This window comes from Poecilia mexicana, unplaced genomic scaffold (genome assembly GCF_051168715.1).
Source record: "Poecilia mexicana isolate PSO_F unplaced genomic scaffold, ASM5116871v1 scaffold_14, whole genome shotgun sequence".
Classification (NCBI taxonomy): domain Eukaryota; kingdom Metazoa; phylum Chordata; class Actinopteri; order Cyprinodontiformes; family Poeciliidae; genus Poecilia; species Poecilia mexicana.
The window spans coordinates 17,312,076-17,332,015 of record NW_028263383.1 but is presented as its reverse complement, the minus strand read 5'-3'; the positions used below and the strand labels follow the sequence as shown (position 1 = coordinate 17,332,015).

The window sequence follows — 19,940 nt, the reverse complement described above, 5'->3', positions numbered from 1 at the left end:
GCTTTGTTGTGTGGCTGCATCACCGTCCCCCCCGGAGCCACAATATTTTGGCTGACAGGCCAAAAAGCTAAATTTAGCCAGCAGTCTGTGCCTGGTCAAGGGATAACAGAACCCAGGATGAGCCCAATGTGTCAGAGTCACTGAAGCTGAATTATACAAAACCCAGAGTTGTTTTTCTTTTAATTATCTATCATCAAAGACACAAACCCAGAACTCCACATATGTTTCCAAGACATCGCAAAACAAACAAAGCAGTGGATTTACGTGGATCTCGTTGCCCCTGCTCCGGAATTTAACAGAAAAACGTTTCGAGTCGGCTCTGGGAAGAGAGTTAATGAGACGTTGGGGTTTGCGGAGAACCCGGGCAGCGCTAGGAGATTATCCATAATCTCCCCTGCTATCCAAAACGCCTTAAAAGCAGAAACATTGTGAACCTTTCACAGCAGATTCTCTTGATCAAGCAGAGAGAGAGAGCCGGGAATCGTTTCAGAATGCCTATAATTAAGCTAAACGCAAACGAGCAAAAAGCAGCTCTGGTTGCTGGCTGCCTTGTTTGCATGCTTACCTCCTCCATTTTCATAAACCTGAAACCTTTTAGTAGAAATTTTTTTTTCCCGGGCTGAAATAATTAATTGGTTAATCGTGATTAAATGAAATAACTGATTAATCGCGATTAATCAATGAACTGAAATAATCGTCAACTAATTTAGGAATCAGTTAATCGTTAACTGGAGAAATGCCATTTGCTCAAAGGACAACATACTCAGAGAAGTAATTGAGCCAAAACTGCACAAGAAAAATTTAAGAAAAATAAATCTGTATCTGTACATGTGTTTTACCAAGAACTCAAATGGCGTAGTTTATCTACACGTGGTTCGAATTCTGCAAAGCAAATCTCTTATCAAAAGGCCTTTTTGCTGTCCAATTATTCATATAAAAAAATGAATCACCAAATCAGCCCTACGATGTACTGATGCTAAGTCAAGCAGAAAGGGCTGAGCTTCTCACATGTTGATGTTAGAAGGATTTTTATAGCTGCAGACTCATGTTTAGCTACAAATGATGCAGTGTTGACGAAAAGAATGCTGTAATTGCACTTTAGGCAATAAAAGGTTTGTTTTCTTATTTGTTAGCATTTTTCTGATATTGTATACAGTAACATTAAGCGGTTAAACAAAAAAAAAAAAAGTTAGCTGTAGCCCAAAAATATTTTGCAGATGACAGAATCCCATCTCTGTTATTTTATTTTATTTTATTTCAGTCTGGTAAAGCGGTGTGTTACTCACTTGTTCTGCGCTCTGTTGATATTGCACTCTTGCCAGACACGCTCCACCACCTGACGGGCCAGCCTGCGTGGAATCTTCCCTCCATGGTGACTTGTTCTGTCCACGCTGAATGCGTCAGATGATGATGGCATCTTGACCCACTTCTGGGCCGACTGAGAGTCCACTGGAGAGAGGAAGATTGGGGTTGACGTACCGAAAAAACCTCCCTCCAAAAAAATACAAAATAAAAAAAAATCTGCAGCGAAGAGAGACACGACTAGCTTTCTTTTCCTAAATTTCACACCTGTGTGCGCTTCCTCGGGTGACGTGGGAGGGGTGAGGGTCACCAATGACATGGCAGGCTCTCGCTGGGAAGCAGGCACTTGGTGACCACCCGGGTAGACGGCAGTGCAGTGAGAGGACCCCACAGGGGCCACGACGGGGATATCTGACTGGGGTACAAGCACCAGGCAGGCTGGGTAGACCATACGCACCCCACCTACACCAACAAAAAAAAAAAACAAATCTGATGCTTAACAACAAAATAAAATGCAAAAATGACCGAGTAGGTCATTAAAACTTAAAAACTGACCAACGAGGACCTCTACAGAGGCCAGAGAATCATCCTCCCAGTCCATGTCCTCAGGCTTGTCCTCTGAAGAGCCCTCCTTGTTACTGCGACTGATGGGATAAAACTGGTTCCACTCCTCGATCAGCTTCTGTGTGGGGGGGTCTGACATCTTAAACGACTGACCAGTCAGTGTTGCCTTCAGGCCGAATGGACTCAGGATGACTAGTGGGGAGAAAAAACAGAGAGAGAGAGAAAAAAAGAAATGAATATCCTCAGCAGCTTTTTTGTCTCTCTTCACCCGCCACAGGTTTCCTAGATTTGGATCGTTTTAATTCTCAACAACACAGCTATCAATTTCAAAATAAATTCCCTCCTTTTTAGGTTTTGTAATATTTTGATCTCTGCTGTCCCACCAGTTTGATTTCTGTGATTGTAGTTGGTCATCTTTTAAGTAAAGTTTCGTCTTTTTGTTGGCTGCTACAGAAAGGTGACTCACTGCAGAAAACATACAGTAGATGCAACATAGGAGTGGGGAAAACAAAGAAAAAAAAAACAATCACTCTGCATACAGAGCACACCAACATCCATCAGCCAATGCAAATTGTTCCATTAAACACAATGCATAATGCATACATGTGAGCACAGAAACCATCAGCGCTTCAAGTGGTGACACACACACGCATACACACATGTGGGGTTTCATCTTTCACTGCGTAGAAAATGCACTGAAATGTGGAGAAGGGGGCATAATGGCTCAGCGGATGGACTGTCTGGGTGGGTGTGAGGGCGAGCATTTGTTAATGTCCCCCCTCTTCTCTGCCTTTCTGGTATGTCATTACTAGGCTGGATGGGATCTGTTCCCAGGTATCGATCCAGGGGCAGGACTGAAGGAAAAAAAAACAAACTAAACAAGGCAGGGGGGAGCATGGAGCAGAAATAGGCAGGAGGCTTTTACCTTGGTGACTAAACTGGTTTCTCAGGAAACTATTCATCTTTTATTTATTTATTTTTTTTACATTTTTCAACCTTCTTCTGAGCTTCCTCACCAATTAGTAGCGATGCAATTAAACATTGATGCAAGAGATGCGCGTGGGGACATTTGGGATATAATGTGGATTGTTGGTCGCTTCTCAAACAACAATCAGTGCGACCGCCTGAGACTCATCATCTATCAGTGATCAATCATTGATTGATCTATGAGCGACTAACACACCAAGTGACTTGAAGCAACGCTTTATATTTCGCCTTAAACTCAGCAGCGGCACACAGAGAAGCAAATGTATTTGATCAAAATGACTTGGTTTTGATTATTGTCATCCGTGTCAATTTTTTTATATTTTTTATTTATTTATTCTTAATTTACCATTAATTTAGCCATAAATGTCGTTATCTTAAATTTGGGAATTCTAAAAGGTTGCCAACGTCTCTCACGCGTCATAAGAGACGGAGATTAAAACTTCCAAAATGGAAATCAGAACAACTTCGCCGTACACTGAACAAACTTCCTTGTAAGAGCTAAAAATTTAACTCACAAGAACTTTTTCTAACTTTAAACACGTTGCTGATCCTGGACAGAGCTGAATAGTGTTTCTGCTATAGCAGCTTTCAAATCAAGAGTTTCGTCGTCATTCGTCAGCGCTATCTGGAAGAGATGAAAAAAGCATCGGATTTTTGCATTTCCATCAGTTTGGTTATCGGTCTGAGTGAAAATCTGGTCAACGAATGCCTTCTCAGTGCATCTCCTTTATAATTACTGCTTGCTTTTGGAAAACCAAAGCACAGTTTGGGAAATGATAGTTTTTTTTTCCTCTCCCGCTCGTCTCCCCATCTGCTTCTTTCCCTCTCTTTCACTGCCTGCGAGTCTATCCTGGGGCTCCCTGAAGACATGTCAAATGCGCTCAGATCAGTGTAATGGGCTGAGAGTTCATTACATTCACTCTGCGCCCTTTTATGAGGTCACATCCTGGAGAGATCCGTATGCCGGGGCGCTCTGCCGCACAGTAAACCAAGCTTGGCGGAGGTGAGGAGGAGTAGCGAAAGAGGAAGGTACGAGGTGTTGATGGATGAAAAGGAGCTGGATGTCCGCCCTTCCTCAACGCTACGCTTGGTTAGCCAGAAGGAGACACACTGCGGCAGGGAAAAGCCTCACCTGCACGCACACACACACAGACACACGCACGCACACACACACACACACGCACGCGCACACACACACTCTCAATAGCCGCAGCAGACCTGCTTCATTTGGGCGCATCAGTGTTTGAGCATTACAACTATGTTCTAATAAATACATAACCAGACGCAAAGAGAAATGATATTGAGAACAAAAGAAATGTTAGATTTTATTTAAAGGGGCAGTATTATGCGTTTTCTATTCACACAGTGCCATTTTATTGCATAATCAAGTAACTACGTTAACTTCAGTTGTTATAAAAAAAATTCCATATACATCAAATATGACTTAAAAGAATTTTGACTTTGTAATTTAAAGACTTGAAATTGGGGCTCTGTCTCTTTAAGAACCCCCGTTCTTTCTGAAACTCCGCCGCCAGGAAGTCATCACAACATCGCTCAACAACATTTTTGCCAGCAATGCAGTAAGAAGGAGCTTGCATAGTAAGGTCAGCAGATGTGCAGTTCCACTTGAGGTTTGCTAATTGCTGCTGGCTAGTCTGAAGGAGCTGAGCGGGGAAGAGCTGCTCTGGTAGGTTGAAGCTCAGAAGCTTGGAGCTACACCTTGAAGGTGGCACTAGGTCCAACCAAAAGTTTTGAACAGCTGAATGATTGCCGCGGGAGATATAAAGATATGCAGATATACAAACATGCATGAAAGAACCAAGGCTTTATGTTTTATCACATGATTTAAAGCTAAAAAAAAAAAAAAAAATTAAATAAAAATCAATTTTACATAACGCTGCTCCTTTCAAACATGCAAGACTGGGCATCTTCATTCGATAAATTCGAGGAGTCATTGACTGCTGGGACTCAGGAGAAATACAATCATCTTAACTGAGTAACTAAACTCATTACTTTCCCAGTAGGAACTCAAATGTCAAGTTACAATAGTCATTTCGTTTTAATCTGAGGCAGTAGTCTTTAACTGAGGGGTTTTATCACCTCGCCTCAGGAGGGCTGGAAACACAGTGGAGGGGTTTGGCTGTAGAGGAGCCAATACAGTGAGCTGAGGAAGTGATCCGTATTATTACCCTTACAGAAAGACAGCTGAATGACCAAATCTGGAAATTTCCACTGTGATTTGTCTCATCCAGGTTTTTTATTCATCACGTACAAGTGGGAACATTAAAAAATAAAACAAATCTTACAGAACCTCAATCTCTAAAATTCCAGACATCATCTCTGTTTGACGTGGCTTCTTGGAGGAAGCGCAGAGATGGAAGAAGTCATTGAGAGAGAAATCTGTTTCCTATGGCAGGTCAGGTCACGTTTGATTGAGAGAGGAAGGTTTTCAGCAGGTAATAGGAAGGTTGAACATCTATGTTTTATACTTCAGGAATTTCAACCTGTCTATCAAGAAGCATGTTGCATGTTAAGGTAATGACTAAATATATGTATATCAGTGACGTGTGGTGAGGTTCATTGCTGGTGAGGCACTGACTTACGACTATACATGTTATTTTACATACAGAAATTTCACGCATGCATACAACGCTGGGGGGTAAAAAGACTAATCTTTTACATGTCATCCATAGCTGCGTTAACTCAGTGAAACTTTGAAATGTAGGTATTAATTTCGTGCTATGATCCACAGCAAAGGGAAAGAAGTATTCGCCACGCTACACGCAGACTCGTTGCCATAGCAACTGCCAACATATTTTAGGATTTAACACCAAAAAAACTAGATTAGCTACCGCTTCTACTTTACTGAATTACTTAGACATCCAAACTGTAGCCCACAAAACGCACATTTCATAAAAAAACAAACAAAAACACCTTATTGCTGTCTTACCTTTACTTATCAATGAAATCCATGCACCGCTAATTCTGCACAAAAATATCCGTTCATCCAAAGCCAAGTCTATCCTCAGCATGTCTTTTCTACTCCGTTTGAGAATCATCAAACTGTCTCGAAGCAAAACTTTAAGTCCGGTGTTGGTCTTCCTTTAGTTATTATTTCCTGCTTCAATAAAAAATCCACTTTAGAAAACTACGCCGGTTTCAACTTTAAATACCTTCTCTGTTTTAAAACAGCATGTAGCGGGAAGTTAATACCGCCAGGTGAAAGCTGGTTCAAAACCAGACTGGAATTTGGTAGCGGTGAACCGATTATGGTTTTCTGTTCTGTCACTGGTCTTTAAAAACCTGCCAGTTCAGATTTCAGCCGATTTTCTTTTTGTCTGAAAAGTTGATTATAAAAATTAAGGAAATTGGGGCTGTGTAAAAAATATTAACAATTTACAATTGGAAAAGAAGAGGACAAAGGGTTGGGCGATATGGACTTTGAATTTTACTTTGTGGCAATATAATAATGTATGATGTACATAAACAAATACTGTTCTTGAAATTTTTTCCCATTTCAAATGGGTTTCGTCAGGACATTTAAAGAAGTGTGATTTCAATCATTAAACTGCCCTCAGTAACTGCATTTAATCATATTTCCAAATTCACTGATATTTAATGATGCCGACGTGGGGAAAAAAAAAATTGATACCAAACCCTTGGTGCAAAAACAGAAGCAGTGAATGGACGTGGAACCCCAAGCTGTTATTGCTCTCTGTGCATTGTACATAAACGCTGTTTAGGACCTAAATCCCAAATCAATTACAGTTTAAACAGAACACACCTAAACCACACAAGCCTCACAATATAACTGCGTGGACTTGAGCTCATCAGTCCCACAAGTCTTTGCACTAACACACATGAAAGCGTCCAGGGTCAAAGCACCGGCCGCCCTCTGCCCAGAACAATCATTTCCTTCGAGCAGAGCGGCTGGTGATGGAAAGCAGAGCCATACGCACCAAACTCCTTTACTCACACCTTCTAACCTTTATGACCACCTTGAGTAATGTCTTTAACGCGCTCTCTGTGACTCTGGCAGCAACTAGGTTGATATTACGGGCAAACCAAAGTCACATTCATGCTGGTGTGAGGCTTCGAGCCATCACGTCAAATCAGTATAACATACATAGAATTGCAATGTGAACAGATAAACAATGCTATATTTTTTGCAAATAATAATTAAAAACACCTTTTTTTAAGATGCCGGTGTCAGCAGTGCATAAATTGGGCACACAGGTCAAATGACATCTGATTTTTGAAGCAAAAGAGAATCTTCCCCCCGAACCCTCCGCTTACTGTGGGTAAGTTTATGGTTGAGTAGTTCACTGAGTCATTGCCGTTTCCTGTTTGGTATCTGATTTTCATGCACCGCATCATCAGTGTGCCGTTTCAAAATGATAAATCTCATTGTAAGTATAAAAGAGAGTAGAAGTACAATTCATCATTGGTGAATTAATTGTTTAGGGCTGAAACGATTAATCGGTTAATTGTGATGAAACAATTATTGAAATAATCGTCAACTAATGTAGTTATCAATTAATCATTAACTGCAGCATAAAGACTCAAAGGATAATTTTGCAAGGGGAAAAAAAAAATCATAGTCGGAGTAGTAATTAAGCCAAAACTGTACAAAAAAATATCTTTTTTTTTCTTTTTTTTTTTAGATAAAAGCACTTTTCTGTAAATATGTTCTACCAGAAACTCCTCAAGTGGTAGTTTCAGCTTCACACTAAAATAAAGCCAAGTTATTGCATTTTAGGTAATACAATGTTTATTTTCATATTGTAAAAAATGAATTAAATTATTTGCTCATTTGCGTATTTCAGAGCATCTCTAATACTGTAAGAAAAAGGCTTAAGTGATTCAATGAAAAATCTGCAGAATGTGCCAAATTATTAAATCTAATTAATAGACAATAATTATTGATTAATTGATTACTAAAATAACTGTTAGTCGCAGTCTTAATTTTGTATAATGTATACCTTTTTAAGTCCTGGTCAGTTCCTGCAGAATCTACATACTGACTGTAAATCTTAATATAAATTTGTTTGTGAGCAAGAGAAACAAAATGAAACCTTTAACAAAAAACACTGAGATATTCACAAACGTCAAAACCAAACTATTTTATTCTTGTAACTAAGTAAAAAGGACGTTTAAAAAAACATGTTCTGACACAAAAGTTGAACGCAAAACCGAGCTGCAGTTATAAAAATAATGCTACATCAAAAAATATAATCCAGAAAGTACACCATTTGTCAGTCACTTCTCGTAAGGGCAGGGCAGAATGTAAATTACAGTCATTACACCGTGACGTCTAAATGAGAGGATGCAAGCTGGCCATAGTTTTGACTTCCAGAGCAGGGCTCCAGATGAGTGATGGGAGATCATTAAAGCTGCAAGTATTTTTTTTTTTTATAACCACACCACAACCTAATCTAAAGTGACTGTGCAGGCTTTTCTTTCACACTGGCTGAGAGCCATTCAGTAATGAAAATCAGCCTGACAGAAGATTATATGTGCATTATCTTCAGCAACAGCAGCCAAGACGGCTAACGCAGCCGTGGTAATATTTTTCGTTCCAATAAAGTGCATTTAGCGTGAGCCTTTCCTTCTTGATATTTTTAGTCATTTTGGGCTTTAAAAGGAGCTGGCCTAACTAGAGACACCGCTGTTTTCAGCACATCATAACAAGACAGGAGTCTGTGACCTTAACAGTCCAAAGAGACATTTTTTGCCCTCAGCATAGCTGAATAAAACGGGTTTAGAGCCACAAATTTTTAATGAAAATTAATATTTTACAACAGTTTATTTTGGAAAAAGACATTTTATAATTTTTGAGAGATACCTACTGCAGAACATCTGTTGTAATGTTTTGAAGAGTAATCATTTTTAGCTCTATTTTTAGGTTTTAAAATAAAAGACAAATCTTTTTTTCTAAAAGATGATGGCTGCATTTTCTTACATGGAATATTTGCACTCAGTTTACAGCCTAAGAAAAATGGATCCAAATAAAATTGATTGGGAAATTTAGTGCGATTCTGTTGTGGAAATTAAATACAATTACTCCATTAAGAAAAAAAAACTGAAAAATATTTAAAATACAAAGAAATAGCTCAATCAATTGACCAGAGATGAAAATTGGCCTTTTTTTTTTTTTGCTTCATCGGTGGTGATCAGTTGGTAAAATACTGAAATAATAATAAAAAAATACAGATTTTCTTATTTTCGTGATCACCAAATGCTTAAAACTAAAAACACCTACAATTCTTGGCTCATAAAGGCATCAACCAACAGTATACACTTTGATGCCTTCTGTTTGAGTAAACTAAAATATGTTAAATGATCATAAGCTCTGGAGAATAAATGGGCCAGTTTATTCATTGAACACTGCCTCTATTAAAGAACCTGGATCACATCCCCCCTCCCCTCTTTTCATTCAAGCTAGCCTTAGAGCAGTGGTGTCCAAGCGTTTTAGACTGCGGGCGAAAAAAGTTAAAAGCATCATTGTTTCCAATTAAAAATGCAAAATAATTTTGTGTTTAATTTTTGTGATTTAAATACACGTTATTTTCATAAAACAAAGTAGAAGAAAACAATTAATTATAAGTTGTTACGTATCCTGAAAACTGTTTCAGATATTTTTCTTGGTAAAAGAAAGGTGTACAGCTTTCAGATTTATTTTAGGTATAATCTTTCATGTGTTGGTTTAGAGAATGTTTTTAGTTTCATCTCAGCAACAAAAACCAGAACTTTCTTCTAAAATCCTCGCTGCATTTAGACAAGTTTAACGACTGTGTGCCAAGGTCTGTAGAGTAAAAAAGTAGCTGAATGTTTGTGCTGTGTGAAAATGCTGTGCTGAACACTATCCGTTTAAGAACTCATCCTAAAAACAAATTTGTACCAATTCTTCAACTGCGTTAGGGTGCATTTCCATTACTAATGTGCGCAAAACTTTGTTGATATGACAAAAACAACAATTTCGCAATTGCTGCGTTTCCAAACACATCTTGTTTTTGACCACAAGTCATGTGATGCGGAATAAACTAATTTCAATACGACCGAAAAACAAACGCATCCAAGCGCAAAAACGTTTTATAAAATTTTTTTTAAAAAAACATGGCTTTTTTTTCAAAATTAAAAGTGTTTCCATTTAGCTAATTTACTTTCGCAATTCCAATTTGTACAATAATGCGGTCAATGGAAATGCAGCTTGTGAGAATTGCAATCAACATGTCAGACTTATGGAAATAAACAGAAATCAGCAATCAAAGCAAAGCCTGATTGGTGCATCTCCAGAAATGGAATGCAACATTTTACACGTTTCTAATTTTTAGAAGAGAATAGATTACCGAGTGCTGAATATATGCAGCCGTCTTCCAGAGGTTAAGTGATCAAATCATTATGTATCAAGTAAACATGATGAGATTCGTGCTAAACTGAAGCCTAATGTTTTCATTTTATTTAAATGAGTGCCGTTCAATGAAAAGCTTCTCCTCAGACGACTTGGTGTGTCGGTGCAGAGGTCTGGATAAAACCAGGCAAATGTTTCGTTTCCACTGGATACTGTGGTTAGTCTCATCTGACCAACGCCTCGGCTGGCCTCTATACTGAAACGGGGGAAATTCCAGAGCAGTGTTGATGCATTAAATTAAAAACAACACATGCTCTCCTCGCAGAAACGAGTCCTGCTACGTGCAATATTCCAGACTCAACCAGTGAAAGTTTGTCTCGTCTGCAGCAAACCGGTGCGTCTAGCCTTCACGCTACAGTGCTCTGCTTTAAGAGTCAAATTAAAGTAACATGAGCAAGAAAACCACAGTGTTCACCCAGTTACTTATTACAGATTTCTTTTTTTTTTTGCAAACACTTGAAGAGGAAATGCAGTACCGGTGTTTTAAAAGTAAATCCACAACAACAAAAAGAAGACCGACCTTGAAATGGGCTGGACGCCTGCTGGGCCAGAGCTAGGTGCTCCTCTGTGAGGTGGTAGATGGGCTGGTGCTGGTTGATCTCCACGCTGGTACACACGTTGCTCTCGCCGTGCAGAAAGAAGGTGAAAGCGCAGGACAAGTGCTCACTGTGAGGGAATGGAGGCAAAAAAAAGAAAAATTACTGTAACTTTGGGCTGGAAGATAAATCAATTACACACACACACATATTATATATATATATGGCATCAACTATCTCTGTGTTGTTCAGAATGAGGGCCGCCAGGGCAGCTTAGGAGGAAAGAAATGTACAAAACATTAAAAAAAATCTAACACTGTTATCTAATTTACTTATTTATTTTCATAAAATCTCATCTGCTTTGCTCCTCAAAGCACCTATCTTAGCAAGAACAAAATGCAAAAGTTTTTACACATTTATGCCAAACAAAATGTAATAAATAAAAAAATATTGAATAAAAGTGAGGAGGGACATTCTAAAAGTTGATATTTGTTTGCATATTAGCATCGTCTGTGGGCTGGGGGTCCCCGGCCAGTCAAGGCTCTCTGGGGGCCCATGGAAACGTTTGGGAACCTCCTGAACTGACTCACTCACTTTTTGGTTACTTTGTAAAGAACTCCTTAACACTGGTCAAAAAGTACCAGATTATTTCACTAATAACAAGACATTTTCCCCATGTTAGAGGTGAAATAATCCGTCACTGGAATTAGTACTTTTTCATCAATACTAAGGAATTAACGGCTTAAAACAAGCTTATATATCTTGCTTAAAAGCATCTTTAAGTTAGTCTTGTCCTTTTCGTAGTGCACAGAGACATTTGCACTAGAAACTGCAAAAAAAAAAAAAAAAAAAACTTGTAAGATTTTGTGTTTCAGCAGTGCCTTCCCAAACCGCTTCGGTACTCCATGAATCCGATGTGTTTAGTGGTAATCCTTTCAGTTAATGGTGTGCATGGTTGTGACTTTGACATTTCCTGAGTTGTGCGGAGGTCTATTGCAGGAGTCAATACAGCAATGCTTCACAGGTATTTATGAGCACTGCTGGGAGCGAGTGTGTCTCTGCCTGCTTACTGTGTGGCCCTGTGTGTAAAACAAAGGGGCAAGCCCCGACTAACCCTGGCATTCTAGCCAATAAGCTCAGCAACAAAACACTACCTTACACACACACACAAACACACACAAGATCTTCTCTGCTTCCAACAACGCCTGCCTGTCCCAGTCTGACCTCAGCAGCAAGGCGAAAGAGAAAAAAACAAAAAGAAAAAGAAAAAGATAAACCGCTGAGGGAAAGCCAGGACGAGCAGCGAGGAAGGAGAGCAGCAGGGTAAAATGCTGAGCATTGTCTGTGGGCTTTCCTCTCTCTGCCGGCACACACCCCAGCAAATGAGGGGGGAGAGGGAGAGAGGGGGAGAGAGAGAGAGAGAGAGAGAGAGAGAGAGAGAGAGAGAGAGAGAGAGAGAGAGAGAAAGAGAGAGAGAGAGAGAGACAGTGCAAGTGACAAATGAGTGAATAAGAGTGGACGCAGTGAATTTGGAAGTAGATAAAGGAGGGTTGCCTCCCTGTGGATTTGGTTAAGCAAATATGAGTCTTTTACCCCCCAACGCTGGTGATCTGACACACCTACTCTGCAGAGGATTAAAGATGAGGAGCAGGAACAGAGAGGGTGGGAGGCGTAGAGGAGGAAGGACGGATTGCCTCTATGACATAATGGCACCCATCAGGTTGGGTGGGGGGGGGAGAGAAAAGTCCACATGTCTCAGTTAGCGTTAGCTTCCACAGCAGTCTACAGGGATGAACATCTGTGCTCCATTCACCTTACGTTTAAGGTATTTTCCCACCAGAGTCTGGTAGACTCGCTTAGCTTGGGGATGGAGGGTTTCCTCCCCTGGTGTATTTAAGCCTGGCGGGCCACCAGGCTTGACTTGCTCCCCCACCACGCTAAGCCTCACACAGTATTATTCCCAAATGATGATGCCTAAGAACACGGACTGGAGTTTGATTAAAGCGGACTAAACAGGGCTCGAGTGACCAAAAAAGGGCCATTTCTCATTTCTCAGTTTTCTCTTTAGACAAATTTTAAATCAAGCAAAGCTGGACTTGTGGTCCTTAAATACCATCAAATCATAGAAAAATGTTCTAAAAAAAAAAAAAAAGAAAAGAAAGAGAATCTAGAAAATTTAGTCTGGAAAAGCATAACATTTTGAAATAAATATGCACTGACCCTGCTGAAAGGAAGACATGCAGTTTTTCCTTCCGTCTGATAATGACGAACCACTTTGTATTGACGAATCACAGACAAGCCCAACAAATCATGTAGAAATCTGCTTGTGAAGAAGAGACTTAAGGCCTCTTCTTCAGGTCTTAAATCAGTGTTGATTCTTAATTTAAATGTCCCATGTTCTAAATGCAACAGTCTCCATGCAAAGTTTCTGCATTGCTGCAGAAGTACTCAGGCAACAAACAGTCATCAGAAAGAGCATGGGAGTAAGTGTCATAACTTTCCAGCGGTCGTGTTTGCCGGTTAGAGCGCAGAAAGCAACAGTCACTGACAGGTACAGACGAGAAGCTATCTAAACGCTCGGTGCCTCGCTGTGCTCTTTGCTAATGAGAGTGCAGAGGATTGGTGTAATTTGCCAGCCAGGGTGTCAGAACAGTGCTCGACATCAGTGCAGCCATTCTTCTTCGCGTTCGCACTGTAATTATTACACGCATATGCTGACAAGTTCTGTGCTGTGGAGGCTGGCTTGTCATACGCGAAGTGCAGCGCTGAAGATACTTGCAAGGTTCAGCTCACAAATACAGTGCGGTGCCTTTTCGAAGGAGACAAGGGGATTTTGATTAAACAGTACATTTAGATGGCTTAGCGGTGATAATTCACCGGCGAGGTGAGGGACGAGAAGAAGAGCGTTAAACTTGAACACGGGAACGTTTTTTTTTTTTTTTTTACCTGCTTTGTCTGGCTTTGTTCCAATGTTATGCTGTTTGTTGTGGGAATATTGCATAATACCAAAGAAAGGGATCACAATGAAAAATGTGGGTTAATCCTAGTTAAGGTAGCAACATATAGGTATATTTCCCGATAGCCTGCAGCAATCGTTTCCCACCCGTTGCACAGTTATGCGCCAAGTTGTTAGATTTTAATATTCTCTGAAATAAACTTATTAGTTTGTGAAAATGTAAAAACGTGCAGGGGGGTATGGATACTTATGCAAGACTCTGTACACAACGGGTTAGCATTACTGATGGGTATTATTGGGGTGAAAGTTTCTTTATTTTGGGGTACGAACACAACACACACAGAGCAGAAGTGTTGGCTGCCACTGTGCATTCCTTAGCAGAATGCTGCGATTTGAAACGGGTAAAGTGAAACGGTGAAGGACACCTTGTGTGAGCTAAACTTGGAATCAGAAATAAAATCTCATAGATGAGTAGTTTTGTGATGTGGTAAAAAAAAAAAAAAGGATCTTTTTGAGCTATTTTGTATTTATTCACAAAAGTTCATTTTAATGAGCAACAGGTTCTCATTTTCAAGAGCCACTTGTTAAATTAAGGAACAAAAAACAAATTTAAACAAAACTTTACACTTATTTAGTGTTTGTAGGTTTTTACCCTTGAGAAAACTGAATGCCAGAGAAAGTGAGGACAAGTCAACACTTTGTCTAAACTCCTGTCTAGGGTTAGGAGTAAATAAAAAAAAAAAAAAAAAAGTTAATTTGACTGTGTTTTATTGAGTTTAACTGCCCAGTATACATGAAGCAGACTAAAAGCAGGTCACAGGTGAGAGAAGCAGGAACAAACGGCTTCTCCAAGCAGCCGCCTGCAGGAGAACAGAGAGCTAGACAAACAGAGGACAGAAACGCTGGTATGCTGCCAGGTGAGGCTGTGAAAAGACACCTGGGGAATCTGGGCACATGCTGGCGCAAAGAGCAAAGAAGCCTTTTTGTTTGCTAGGTGTGTCATGATGTCTAAGAGGTAAATTACACTGCTTTGACTCCAGTGTGTGCCCAGGCGGGGTGAAGGACGGAGGTGTTGGGGGGGGCGGAGCCGGACGGGGCAGAAATACAAAGACATTCTTCTGTTTTCTGCTGGACGTATTTCTGTTGTCTGATGTTTTCAGTGTTTTCTGAACGGGTTGTTACTAAAAATGAGAATTTCTTCTCAAGCAACTCGAACAAGTTTAAATAAAGGTCAACTAAATCAAACAAGAAATGCGGCTTATCCATATTAGCGGGGGAAAGCGGGCGGGGGGATAGATGGCCTTGAGATTGGTGAGAAAGTGTGCAGAGGGAGTTAAAATGTGTCCGTGTAGTCTGCACACATCAACAAAAACACACAGCATCCTCTGCTCACGTGCAAAGAAAACCTGACACTACACATTCACAAACACGCGTGCATGCACACACACACACAGAAACACACACACACACAAACACACACACACACGCGTACATCTGCACTGTGAGCAGGGAGAGAGGGCTGCCATCTGTGGCTCAGCAGGCAGAAGTACAGCCGACACACGCCATCATACCAGATTGGAATCAGCTTCTTTACAAACGCAATGGTGCAGATTTTAACCTTAGGAGATTACCACACACACACACACACACACACTGACTGGGGTGTTTTAAATATTCTCTGGGCTTATCTCTGAGAAAACGACTTAAAATATCTGAGTGTTATGTAACAGTTTATTGACTTAAACTGTTCAAGTGTTTTCTGTTGTTTTTTTCCTTCAAATAATCCTAAAAAGCCAGCCTGCCTGAGCTGCATGATACTTGTGTTTTACTAAGTTCGTAGTGGGGTTTATAAGAGAGAAAAGGGTGTGTGTGTGTGTGTGTGTGTGTGTGTGTGTGTGTGTGTTCGTTGGGGTTCAAATGTCAACAGGTGCCCTGATCTGTGCCGGCCAACTTAATGCGGCAGCAACAGCAGCACCTGACGCAGCTCCTCACTGTCTCCGCTTTCCCTCTTCACAAACACACAAACACGCATTCAGCAAACACCCGGAGTGTGCTGCTGCTTGCTGCCGGGCTCGCACAGAAAAAAAAAAAAAAAAAAAAAAAGCTCACACACCACAGCATGTGAGGAACCCACACACTGGCACAACAAGCAGCTGCCAAGTAAGTGTGTGCGACTGCTGAGAAACACTGATCACACACACACACACACACACACACACACACACACACACACACACACACACACACACACACACACACACACACACACACACAGAGCAACCGGGTCAGGCGTGGATTTTTTTGGGAAACCATAACACGGATTGATGAGTGATTTAACAGCTAGGAGTGTGAAATGTGTGAACTATTGCGCATATCAACCGGGACTGCACAATATATCACAAATATTTCATCCTTGGTATTAATATTGCAAAAAACAGTTTGAAATGCAATATTTGTCGGTTATTGTATTAAAAGTGTCAACATAGGGTCAGTGTGTTAACATGGGTGCATTGTAATATTGAAGAAAAAAAAAAACAGAGTGAGTGAGAGAGAGCGTATGTGCATTTATGGCAAACCGATAAGATCATTCGTGATCTTTCTTAGGCTGAAGCCTTTGACTAGTCCCTAATTACACAGATTTTCACTTTAAACCTTAAAACTCTAACAATGTGATGCTTCCTGAAAAACGTCAGCCCCTCCCTACGGGAGCCTAGATGGAGATGCACAGTAAGTAAGAAGTTTAACAAGTTGAAAAATGTTTACCTCACATCAACCCCTACAGCTGAAAATCTTCTAATGACACCCTTACACCACAAGGGGCAGCAGAGCTTCACCACACACTGTTTCAACGCAGGCCTCGGTTCCCTTATGTTGCAAAATGCCATGAAAGACAACAAATATACTTATCTATGTGTATATAATCTGAGCCATCGGTTTTCCGTAATAACAACAGGTATTTAAGATACTGTAATCCTTATATATTGTAATGCTTTTTCAATGAACAGACCAAATCAACCTATTACTCTACTACCTAAAAAGAAGGCAAATATGTTTTAGGTTAAAAAAAAGAAAGAGAAATCAAGCTGCTTTCACCCATCACATTTAATATAATGCTGTTTAAACAAAGCAGTTATGCTCTAAGCAAGCAGTCTGACTAACTAGCTAGTTAATTTCTGCTACTTATCTAGTTAATTAGTTGCTATGCTACTGGTGTTGCTCTGTAGAGCAGAAAAATGAATGTTTTCTGTAAAACAACTAAGTAAATTTGTCCATGTCATCCTTTACATCCAAAGAGACACATTTGACTTCAGCTTAGCTAAATAAAACTTGCACTTAGGCTTTAATGGGGGGAAAAAAAAAGTTTTTTTATTATTTAAAGATCTACTATATGACAATTGTTTCCATTTTACTTTTTTTCTATTTTCAGTCTTTAAGAGACAGATTAAAACAGCAAAAAAAGGATTTTAATTTTCAATGAGAAGTTCATATCTGTGGAATATTAAGAAAAAAAAAAGTTAATAAAAAGGCACAGTTTCCAACACATGACGAGAAAAACAAACCTAAAAGATATTACTGGTACTCTCAGTGTCCTTTGTGGAAATTCAGAGCAATTATCCCAACAACTAACTGAAAACTTGTAAAACTTTCATTTGTTATGTCCACACTTAAAAACATTAGTTGGTTCTTTGTCAATTTTTCGACAGCCAAAGTTATGGAAGCTCTTCAGAGCTACAGGCTGCATTATTGATTTTTATTTTATTTTTTTTCAGGCTTTTGTGGAACTAGTGACCTTCATTTTGCAATATTCAGACAGGAAGTGGGCAGAAAGAGAAGGGAGGAAGACACGCAACAAAGGTCAAAAGGTCTGCAATCTAACCTCAGGCAGCTAAAAGCGTCTGCGTACAAGGGGCCCGCTGTACCTCCACACCACCAGACGCTCCTGATTTTCTGTTATTGATAAAGGCAGTCGGACCCTGCAACACGTCTTCATTTTGAATTTCAGTGCTAATACGGCGTTGTGGTGAGACTGAGGCATTTATTCTCATGCTCATCACGCAGTGAGAACCTCACACTGCCTATTCCTAGTGCATGCATGTCATCTACGTTTTAATCAGCTGATGCAAAGAAATCAACAGGAACTTGATCACAACAAGTTCCTCAAGTGTAGGCCACTGGCCTGTGTAAAGCTTTTTGTTTTTTAATTTTCGGAGCGAAATCCACCTCAACTGAAAGAGTTAGGGAAAGCTTTGCACAAGTTGTGCCAATATTAGCATTACCTATGAAAGCACGTTTCTTTAACCTGTGATCCGTTTGGTTGATGTATTGATGAAATTAAAAATGGTGAAGTAAAATAAAGTTTTATATTGAAAAAGAAAAAATTGAAAAGGAATGTTTCTTCTGCCACTGCATTATTTTGTATTTGTAGTATTTTTTTTTTCTTTTAAAGGGGCAGTTTTGTGTATTTTTCAGGCACATTGTGTCATTTCATACTACAATGAAGTAAATATGTTAACTTCACTTTACTTCAGGAGTATTCTCTTTAAAAACTCCTGTTTTTTTCTGAAACTCCACCCTCAGGACACAACATGTCTTCTATGTGAACCAATTACCAACGTTTTTACCCGGCTTTGCACTGAGAGGCAGCCGGTATAATAAACTCAGCAGATGTGCAGTTCCAAAAGGTTTTTGCTAATCGCTTCTGGCTAGTCTGAAGGAGCTGAGGGGTGGAGGTCCTGGGTATGAGTGATCTGTGAGGCAGAAGTTTGGAAACTGCCTCGAAGGTGGCGCCAGATCGACCCAGGCGTTTTGCACAGCTGAACGGTTGCCACGGGAGATTAAAGGATTTCTCAAACATGCATGAATTAATCAAATCAACTCTCCATTTATGATTTTGATGAGGGAATGACAACACGATACCGCCCCCTTTAAAATGACAGGATTCAGACATAGCTTCATAGTTGATCTGTTTCATGTCATAATTTTAAAATAAAAAAATGTAAATAAGATTTTATGATCATTTACTCAGTACTAGAGTAGCCGTCTCCTCAAATACTTTTTCACTCTTTTTACTTTTACTTGCTGAAAGTGTTACTCTTGCATTGAATACATTTGTAGTTACTCTCTGCTGATTCTGACCTCTGGCTGGTTTGTCGGTGCGTCTCAGATTTTTAGGTAATTTTCCCCTAATTTCGTTCCACTTCCAGTGTTTCACAACCTTCAATGGTGATGTTTATTATTATTATTATTATTATTATTATTATTATTATTTCTAGCAAAGAAGCATGATTTCTCTTCTGCACCAAGTCCAAATTATAATCCGAACTTTACTCGTTTGATGTGAAAACTTCACGCTTTTCGCCTCAGGGTCTCCTCTCCTTTGGGAATTCCTTGAGGGTGCTTATCCAGGCACACAGTCTTTGTTGCTCTTGCTTCGGCGCTCAGGTTCTCAGGGATTTCAGAATGTCATCTTCCCTGCAGCGAGATACTGCTTGCTCTTCAAAAAGAAGAAGAAGAAAAAAAAAGAAGAAAAAAAAGGGCCAAACCCTGTAGGTGTGTATCGAGTACGAACGGCTGCAATTAAAACCCAAGCTGTCAGCGGCATGAGCTGACGGACACGGGGGAGGCCCGGACGCCTCTCGTTTTGTCGTCGGAAGTGGGACGTTTTCGGCTCGCAAGGGGAGAACGTGATCGGGAGATCCTGAGTAACTTGTCGGAACATTTTGTTCGTTAACCAGATTTTGCGGGGAACTCTCTTCATACTCTCGTCTGCATCTCTCTGCGTCTGTCATGTTCACAGAGAGGATAAAGGAGAATAAAAAAACAGCCACAAGATCGTTTAATCATTTTCTTTCTTTTTTTTTTTCCTGTCACTGCCTTTCCTCCCACTTCTCTCTGCTCCGCTCTTCATCTGTTAACTGGCAAATGGCTGGGGCTGCTCTCTGATCTGCTCTCGTCTCTTCCTCTCCTTCCCGTCGCACGCGGCGTTCGCTCGCTCTGATCATCCGCTGAGTCGCTTCCCCTTGTTCTCCTCCCCTCCGTCGCCTCTCAAATGCAAACGCCGGTTTCGTAGCTTGGTGGGAAGACAATGGGATGATCCGGCGACAACACGAAGACAAAGAAAAGCTTGGTGGGCACGTTTGCCTTCAGATGGCATGCTCTGCTAGCGAGATTCAAGAGAGCAGAG

At 40.3% G+C, this 19,940-nt stretch overlaps 1 protein-coding gene across 1 annotated transcript in view; it reads right to left on the bottom strand.

Moving 5' to 3' along the window:
* med13a (mediator complex subunit 13a) overlaps positions 1 to 19,940 on the bottom strand; it is a 92,070-nt gene that overhangs the window by 27,847 nt on the left and 44,283 nt on the right. The window contains exons 4-7 of the mRNA XM_088012296.1: positions 10,785 to 10,930; positions 1,858 to 2,058; positions 1,570 to 1,764; positions 1,287 to 1,449 (exon numbers count right to left, since the gene is read on the bottom strand). Coding sequence (XP_087868422.1) covers positions 1,287 to 1,449; positions 1,570 to 1,764; positions 1,858 to 2,058; positions 10,785 to 10,930 — 705 coding nt within the window. The remainder of the gene's footprint in view (positions 1 to 1,286; positions 1,450 to 1,569; positions 1,765 to 1,857; positions 2,059 to 10,784; positions 10,931 to 19,940) is intronic.